This window comes from Ostrinia furnacalis, unplaced genomic scaffold, assembly GCF_004193835.3.
Source record: "Ostrinia furnacalis isolate ACB-3 unplaced genomic scaffold, ASM419383v2 OfSCF7387, whole genome shotgun sequence".
Taxonomy (NCBI): domain Eukaryota; kingdom Metazoa; phylum Arthropoda; class Insecta; order Lepidoptera; family Crambidae; genus Ostrinia; species Ostrinia furnacalis.
This window is the reverse complement of record NW_021137626.1, coordinates 7308-16147: the sequence shown is the minus strand read 5'-3', so window position 1 is coordinate 16147 and position 8840 is coordinate 7308. Positions and strand designations below refer to the sequence as shown.

General features: G+C 37.1%; 2 protein-coding genes across 2 annotated transcripts; both read right to left on the bottom strand.

The window, feature by feature from the left end:
* Window positions 1–582: 582 nt before the first annotated feature.
* LOC114364361 (protein Asterix) lies at window positions 583–1946 on the bottom strand. Its single transcript, XM_028320485.1, has 4 exons — window positions 1755–1946; window positions 1452–1563; window positions 1031–1146; window positions 583–743 (listed from the first exon to the last, which is right to left on the bottom strand). The coding sequence occupies exons 2-4, from the start codon at window positions 1561–1563 to the stop codon at window positions 645–647; spliced, it is 327 nt and encodes a 108-aa protein (XP_028176286.1). The 5' UTR covers window positions 1755–1946; the 3' UTR covers window positions 583–644.
* A 290-nt stretch (window positions 1947–2236) lies between these two features.
* Window positions 2237–3133, bottom strand: LOC114364354 (protein Asterix-like). Its single transcript, XM_028320475.1, has 3 exons — window positions 2972–3133; window positions 2669–2780; window positions 2237–2367 (listed from the first exon to the last, which is right to left on the bottom strand). The coding sequence occupies exons 2-3, from the start codon at window positions 2778–2780 to the stop codon at window positions 2237–2239; spliced, it is 243 nt and encodes an 80-aa protein (XP_028176276.1). The 5' UTR covers window positions 2972–3133.
* Window positions 3134–8840: the final 5707 nt, after the last annotated feature.

Sequence of the window (8840 nt, the reverse complement as noted above, 5' to 3'; positions counted from 1 at the left end):
TTTATCTTTAGCTTCATGGAGATAACACATAATTTTAAACTTCAAGTCAATTTGACAAGTCTCACAAATTTTCATCGTCCACTTATTTTTCTAAAATAATTTGTTTAAAGATTGATTCCAAACTTGTATAATCGTGAGAATAAAGTTGGTTTCATGGGCTTGTGAAATAATGTGTATGATATTATGAACACGTAAGTGATTATGGTGTAATTGTGTGCACAAGTGTTTGTTTACATTTAAGGAAATTTCTAAAGAATTTAGGTATAGTGTTGAATAGAACCATAAAATAATTGTCTATTGGAAACCATGGTTGGAAACATTTCTAGCAGCACAGACAAGTAGCGAGAGTCGCCAATAGATGGCGCTGTAAACATTTAAATTAACGGTATACCAAAATTATTTTGAACAAAATTTAATTTTGTACACTGCACTGCTGGTTGTGTATTCCATGTACTTACTATATTTGCTTTTGCCCTTTCTCTACAAACTCTACATGAAGTAATGTACTCTAATGAAGAGTAGGTAGGTATTTAATTTTCAAAATTAATTAATGTAATGGTATATTTGAAAATTAAAACAATATTTAAACTGAATATTTTAATAGTATAATTTAATTTGAACATTATAGTGTAGATATTTATTATTTATGTTGTTAAAGCAGCCCATGGAGGAGACATTGGTGCAGGGTTTTGCAAATAAGACATGGCAACAGCAGAAATAGACAACATGAATGAGCTCACAATCTGAAAAGAAAAAATATGCGAATAATTTTCAAATAAAATTTCAAATCTTAGTATTCATGTCTGAATAAGTTCCTGTTGCTGTTGCAGCAACAGGAACTACATCATCTAGCAAAACTATCTTCAATAATTATTTTAAAAACATATTATGTAAAAAAGTATAACAAAAATGATGTTTTTATTGTCCTTGAGGAGACATGTAAAGAGCCTTTTTAAGGCTACATTTTTTGTATTATTTATTCTGACATCCATAATTGAATAAAAATACTTCATTTCCATTGGTAACAAACCTGTTTTGTATCATCAGAGACTCTCGCATTGGCAACACTAATGCTGGAGCAAAAGATGGCAGTCCACGCACACCATTTCAATCGCATCATAAGTCCACACATTGAAAAGATCATACCTGAAATTTAAAAAGATATTTGATTTAGATAATGTTTATTTCCAAGAATATGGTACAATGGTTTGATCTTTATTTATAAATAAATAGGTACCTATAGAAGTTTTTATTACCTACTATAATATTTTACAAAGTACATAGTTGTTTTGTTCCATTAGTAAGAAACAGTGTGGTGAGTTATTTATTTCGTAACATGAGTTTTTTACAAGTAGTTAAGTTAAATTCTCAAGGTTGCTATACGAGGTTAATATTTTAGGTCGTTTATGAAAACAATTTTAACATCATAAAGAATCAATATAAGATCATACTCAGTATATTCATGTAGTCCGTTGTTAGATCTTCTACTGGAGCCGATGTGGGAGGAGGTGGTTTGTATCTCCTTTCCCTATCAGCACGTCTGGGGTCCGATGTAAGTTGCATCTGAAAAAATATCTTCCTTTAGCTAGGTATGTTGTATCACCGAAATTCAGTAGTTACTACAGATAAACTAAGAATAATATACCAAGGTAATAGTAGGATTATTGTTAATGTAGATGTAGATAGTGTCCGAGTCTATAATCGCAGTATACATGAGGAAAATATTGTTACTACTAAAATTATAGAATACTCACTTTTTTGGTTTTTACTATTGGCCCGCAAATAATTATATCGGGACTTAACGAAGTCTTAAAACGTTATTCAACTTATTCAGCTACTCAGTCAGTAGTAGCTGCTACTAAATAAATAAAATTAATCTTCGACTTTTCGTCGTCGTGACCTAAAAAACAGATTGTCATTCACAAATTGAGTGAACTGACAGCTGACAGTGACATACAACGTCACACACAGCGTGACCAGGGTACGGAAACTTCCATACTACGATCAAACTTGCTTCCAAACAGCGACTTCAGTCGATAAATTCCAATACTTTTTTTTTTCTTTATGGCTCTCGCGGATTGCGTTTAGCCACGACAGGGTTCTTGNAAAACATATTATGTAAAAAATTATGACAAGTTTTTATTGTCCTTGAGGAGACATGTAAAGAGCCTTTTTAAGGCTACATTTTTTGTATTATTTAATTTGACATCCATAATTGAATAAAAATACTTCATTTCTATTGGTTACACATCTGTTTTGTATCATCAGAGACTCTCGCATTGGCAACACTAATGCTGGAGCAAAAGATGGCAGTCCACGCACACCATTTCAATCGCATCATTAGTCCACACATTGAGAAGATCATACCTGAAATTTAAAAAGATATTTGATTTAGATAATGTTTATTTCCAAGAATATGGTACAATGGTTTGATCTTTATTTATAAATAAATAGGTACCTATAGAAGTTTTTATTACCTACTATAATATTTTACAAAGTAGTTGTTTTGTTCCACTAGTAAGAAACAGTGTGGTGAGTTATTTATTTCGTAACATGAGTTTTTTACAAGTAGGTAAGTTAAATTGTCAAGGTTGCTATACGAGGTAAATTTTTTAGGTCATTTATGAAAACAATTTTAACAGCATAAAGAATCAATATAAGATCATACTCAGTATATTCATGTAGTCCGTTGTTAGATCTTCTACTGGAGCCGATGTGGGAGGAGGTGGTTTGTATCTCCTTTCCCTATCAGCACGTCTGGGGTCCGATGTAAGTTGCATCTGAAAAAATATCTTCCTTTAGCTAGGCATGTTGTATCACCGAAATTCAGTAGTTACTACAGATAAACTAAGAATAATATACCAAGGTAATAGTAGGATTATTGTTAATGTAGATGTAGATATTGTCCGAGTCTATAAACGCAGTATACATGAGGAAAATATTGATACTACTAAAATTATAGAATACTCACTTTTTTGGTTTTTACTATTGGCCCGCAAATAATTATATCGGGACTTAACGAAGTCTTAAAACGTTATTCAACTTATTCAGCTACTCAGTCAGTAGTAGCTGCTACTAAATAAATAAAATTAATCTTAGTCTTTTCGTCGTCGTGACCTAAAAACAGATCACAGATTAGAGAGTACACAGATTAGAGAGTATGAAACAGATTGTCATTCACAAATTGAGTGAACTGACAGCTGACAGTGACATACAACGTCACACACAGCGTGACACAACACAGACAATAAATATTTCGTAAAAAAATGGCCCAAGTTCTTACAATGTGGCGCTATCTAGCGTACGATGCGCTCCGTTCTATCTTCAGTATTTCTATTCGCCGCTAGATGGCACTGTACACATAGTACCAAAGATCATAGTTAACCTTTTAAAGTTCCATGACGTGGATATTTTTTTGGCGGGAAAGGGACGTTTTTATTTGATTAATTCAGTAAAAAAATCTAAATGTCTATCAATGTGTAATAGTGGTGGACGTGGACCGTGACGTGGATTACTAACTGACAGTGTAGCCAAACAGTTAAGTACGCATGCGTGAGGTCGTTTCAGTGAAAAGACCCACATCTTTCCTGAAATTCAATGGGAGCGGGGTATATTCCTATCATGCATACAATCAATTTAATTATTATTTAAACACAGATACCTAACTTTATTTTTTACCTTAAACCTACCTAGAAAAAAGACTTTCAAAACCTTAAAACAACGTTATGCAGGTAATGTTGTTTTAAGGTTTTGAAATACATTTTATCAAAAGGTTGATGGAAAGTTTGATACGAACCATCGTTAGGCTCTATGCGATTTATCTAACAGTGTGTTATTATTGCGACAAACAATACCTATTAGTCATAATTCGGAGTCAAAGTCTAAAAAAGTAACTAATTCTATCAGTGATACTAACAAAGCTAGGCTCTTAGCGGTTTCTTGTAGGGAATCCGGTCACTGGCTAAATGCACTTCCCTCCAAAAATCTCGGAACATTTTTTGACAACGAGTCTTTCCGGGTGTGTGTGGGCTTACGCCTCGGTGCACCAATCTGTGTACCCCACACGTGTCCCTGTGGCAAAGAGGTGGACCAATTCGGTCACCACGGTCTATGTTGCCAGCAAAGTGCTGGTCGTCTCGCCCGACACGCTGCTCTCAACGACGCCATCAGGAGAGCCCTTGCCAGCATCAACGTTCCTTCCACGTTAGAACCACGTGGATTGGTCCGTGATGATGGCAAGAGACCTGATGGTCTCACTCTGGTTCCCTGGGAACGGGGACGGGCTTTAGTTTGGGACGCTACATGTGTCGATACTTTAGCCCCTTCCCACCTCAGGGAATCAGTTGCTAAAGCTGGGGCTGCAGCAGAGTCGGCTGAGTTAGCCAAACGGCGCAAATATGAGTCACTTTCTAATGACTACATATTTGCGCCTTTTGGTGTCGAGACCTTCGGACCTTGGGGACCGAATGCTAAATTACTGTTTCGGACCATTTCCCCTAAATTAATTAAAATTTCGGAAAATCTAAATGCTGGCTCTTTCCTTGCACAAAGGCTTAGTATTGCCATTCAGCGAGGAAATGCAGCCAGCATGCAGTGTTGCCAGTCGGGTCTAGTCAGAAATTACCAGAAATATAAAAAAAAGTAACCTTTTTGAATAAAAAGTAACCTTTATACCGTGGGGGTGCGGAGCGATGATTGTGTAAGGTTGTTCATAGATGGAAAATTAATACAATTGATCATCTAAATACGAAAAGTGACCAGTCGTATAAAAACGTTTCATGGATTTGCGTTTAATTATCGAAAAACATTCGCTAAAACTCATTTTTCTTAACAAATAATAACTCAAATTCAAGTTTAAAAGCACTTTATGACAATTTTTAAATTGTCACTATTAATATTTTTTACTGAATAACCTGTAAAGTTAATTCTACAATTTCTGAAAAATCACCTAAAAGTAACCTTTTCATTAGTGTAACCTAAAAGTAACCACAGCAGTTCAAAAGTAACCAAAAAGGTTACAAAAGTAACCTTCTGGCAACACTGGATTAGAGAGTACACAGATTAGAGAGTATGAAACAGATTGTCATTCACAAATTGAGTGAACTGACAGCTGACAGTGACATACAACGTCACACACAGCGTGACACAGCACAGACAATAAATATTTCGTAAAAAAATGGCCCAAGTTCTTACAATGTGGCGCTATCTAGCGTACGATGCGCTCCGTTCTATCTTCAGTATTTCTATTCGCCGCTAGATGGCACTGTACACATAGTACCATAGATCATAGTTAACCTTTTAAAGTTCCATGACGTGGATATTTTTTTGGCGGGAAAGGGACGTTTTTATTTGATTAATTCAGTAAAAAAATCTAAATGTCTATCAATGTGTAATAGTGGTGGACGTGGACCGTGACGTGGATTACTAACTGACAGTGTAGCCAAACAGTTAAGTCCGCATGCGTGAGGTCGTTTCAGTGAAAAGACCCACATCTTTCCTGAAATTCAATGGGAGCGGGGTATATTCCTATCATGCATACAATCAATTTAATCATTATTTAAACACAGATACCTAACTTTATTTTTTACCTTAAACCTACCTAGAAAAAAGACTTTCAAAACCTTAAAACAACGTTATGCAGGTAATGTTGTTTTAAGGTTTTGAAATACATTTTATCAAAAGGTTGATGGAAAGTTTGATACGAACCATCGTTAGGCTCTATGCGATTTATCTAACAGTGTGTTATTATTGCGACAAACAATACCTATTAGTCATAATTCGGAGTCAAAGTCTAAAAAAGTAACTAATTCTATCAGTGATACTAACAAAGCTAGGCTCTTAGCGGTTTCTTGTAGGGAATCCGGTCACTGGCTAAATGCACTTCCCTCCAAAAATCTCGGAACATTTTTTGACAACGAGTCTTTCCGGGTGTGTGTGGGCTTACGCCTCGGTGCACCAATCTGTGTACCCCACACGTGTCCCTGTGGCAAAGAGGTGGACCAATTCGGTCACCACGGTCTATGTTGCCAGCAAAGTGCTGGTCGTCTCGCCCGACACGCTGCTCTCAACGACGCCATCAGGAGAGCCCTTGCCAGCATCAACGTTCCTTCCACGTTAGAACCACGTGGATTGGTCCGTGATGATGGCAAGAGACCTGATGGTCTCACTCTGGTTCCCTGGGAACGGGGACGGGCTTTAGTTTGGGACGCTACATGTGTCGATACTTTAGCCCCTTCCCACCTCAGGGAATCAGTTGCTAAAGCTGGGGCTGCAGCAGAGTCGGCTGAGTTAGCCAAACGGCGCAAATATGAGTCACTTTCTAATGACTACATATTTGCGCCTTTTGGTGTCGAGACCTTCGGACCTTGGGGACCGAATGCTAAATTACTGTTTCGGACCATTTCCCCTAAATTAATTAAAATTTCGGAAAAAGTTGAGTGATGCAGGGAAGAAGAACTCTACGTCTCTCAAAGCTTCTTTGGAGAAGTAAGAGAGTGTCGAAATTGAGCCACTGTAATTGCTTTTTTTCGTGGGACAGTTTTGAAAGGCTATTTAAAACACTTAAAATATGAAATATCACATTTCTTTCATATCATTTGGAAGTCTTATTTAATGTATTTTATGGCTATACTATTTTTTAATTACTAGGATCCCCGAGAAAGAAGGAATAACACAATTTATGAGTAGAAATAGAGTTAGGACGCGCCACCGCTATTAGATTTTGGGTCTTTGAAAATTTTTTTAGTACATAAAATAACTACCTATTGTCCTGAAGACATTGCTATCGTGTAAAACGCTGTATAAACTATATACAGAAAAAAAATCATCGCTCTAGTTACATTTCTCCCATCGATTCTCAGCTCCGCCGCGTAAAAAACGTGTTTGGGATATTCACCCATGTATTACTTTTCTCTATGAGCGTGACACAGCACAGACAATAAAATAATATTTCGTAAAAAAATGGCCCAAGTTCTTACAATGTAGCGCTATCTAGCGTACGATGCGCTCCGTTCTATCTTCAGGATTTCTATTCGCCGCTAGATGGCACTGTACACATAGTTATGTATTCTGTGATAGTACCATAGATCATAGTTAACCTTTTAAAGTTATAATGACGTGGATATTTTCTTGGCGGGAAAGTGAAGTTTTTATTTGTACTGTATTAATTAAAAAATCCACCTTGTAGGTGGACGTCCCACGCTGCGTTTTCCGGTACGCGGCCTCCATTCCAGAACCTTTCTGCCCCATCGGCCGTCAGTTCTGCGTACCTACTATGTGCCCTGCCCATTGCCACTTCAGCTTGCTAATACGTCGGGCTATGTCAGCGACTTTGGTTCGTTTACGGATCTCCTCATTTCTGATTCGATCTCGCAAAGAAACACTAAACACGTGGGACGTCCACCTACAAGGTGGACCGACGACATCGTAAAGGTAGCAGGGAAGCGCTGGACGCAGGCCGCTACCAATCGATCGACATGGAAAGCATTGGGGGAGGCCTATGTTCAGCAGTGGACGTCCTGTGGCTGAAATGATGATGATGAATGATGAATTAAAAAATCTAAATGTCTATCAATGTGTAATAGTGGTGGACGTGGACCGTGACGTGGATTACTAACTGACAGTGTAGCCAAACCTCAGATCATTCTATGATCTGAGAGCCAAACAGTTGAGTTCGCATGCGTGAGGTCGTTTCAGTGAAAAGACCCACATCTTTCCTGAAATTCAATGGGAGCGGGGGATATTCCTATCATGCATACAATCAATTTAATCATTATTTAAACACATACCTAACTTTATTTTTTACCTCAAACCTACCTAGAAAAAAGACTTTCAAAACCTTAAAACAACATTATGCAGTAGTGTCCGACCGAATGTTCGGTTTCGGTTTCGTTTTCGGTTGAGTTTCGGTAAAAACACGAGTTTCGGTTTAGTTTCGTTTTCGGCGGCAAACTTGCCGAAACTACGACCGAAACCGAATGTGCATTCGGGAGTTTCCGCGCTGTTATCGGTCATGTTCGGCGCGTTGAATGAGTGAGTGAATCCGCCAAATAATGTCGTAATTCGCTTGCTTGTTTGTTTGCTGTTAGTTTTGTTTTGTTGTGGTGGCGAGTTTTCCAGTGATTTATTTTTAAGTTTTATCTCGATTTATGTCGTTATAACATAAGAGCGGTTGTAAACATAAAAAAAATCAATATGACTGATAAAAGTATAATCAAGTTATTTTTTTTGGTTCGCAAATGCTATACGTAAACAAACATTAGTTAAGTAGTTAGTAATGACTATAGTGCATTTCATGGTGTTCAATATTATGGATTCAGAGTTTCAAAGTTCATTTTAGTATTTATCACCAAGGTATCCAAGTGGCAAGTACAGTAGATACTAACTCACGTACTACCAATTTTGTTTTGAGAAATTATTAAGGTAAAAGACCCGACCATGGGACGGGTTATGTAGATGTCCTGAATATTGCGAGTAATTAAAAAAAAATCTAGACTATAAATATTTCTTTTTCTTTTTAGGGTTCCGTACCTCAAAAGGAAAAAACGGAACCCTTATAGGATCACTTTGTTGTCCGTCCGTCCGTCTGTCAAGACCCTTTATCTCAAGAACGCGTGAACGTATCAAGCTGAAATTCACATGAAATACTCAGGTCTATTTGTCCCTTTATGCTGTGAAAATATCAAACTTCTAAGCCAAGCCAATCAACAGATACAGCCGATTATGTCGATATTTTCAACAAATTTTCGACACTCGCAAAGGAATCAAAACCTACAGGATACTTCCCGTAAACTCAGAATCTTGAAATTTGGCATAAAGCATTGTCATATAATGCAAATATA

Coding starts and splice junctions, on each gene's coding strand:
- LOC114364361 (XM_028320485.1), bottom strand. CDS start 1,563: ATGCAACTTACATCGGACCCCAGACGTGCTGATAGGGAAAGGAGATAC. Junction 1,147..1,451: donor GGACTACATGAATATACTGA/GTATGATCTTAT, acceptor TTTAAATTTCAG/GTATGATCTTTTCAATGTGT. Junction 744..1,030: donor TCTCTGATGATACAAAACAG/GTTTGTTACCAA, acceptor TTTTCTTTTCAG/ATTGTGAGCTCATTCATGTT.
- LOC114364354 (XM_028320475.1), bottom strand. CDS start 2,780: ATGCAACTTACATCGGACCCCAGACGTGCTGATAGGGAAAGGAGATAC. Junction 2,368..2,668: donor GGACTACATGAATATACTGA/GTATGATCTTAT, acceptor TTTAAATTTCAG/GTATGATCTTCTCAATGTGT.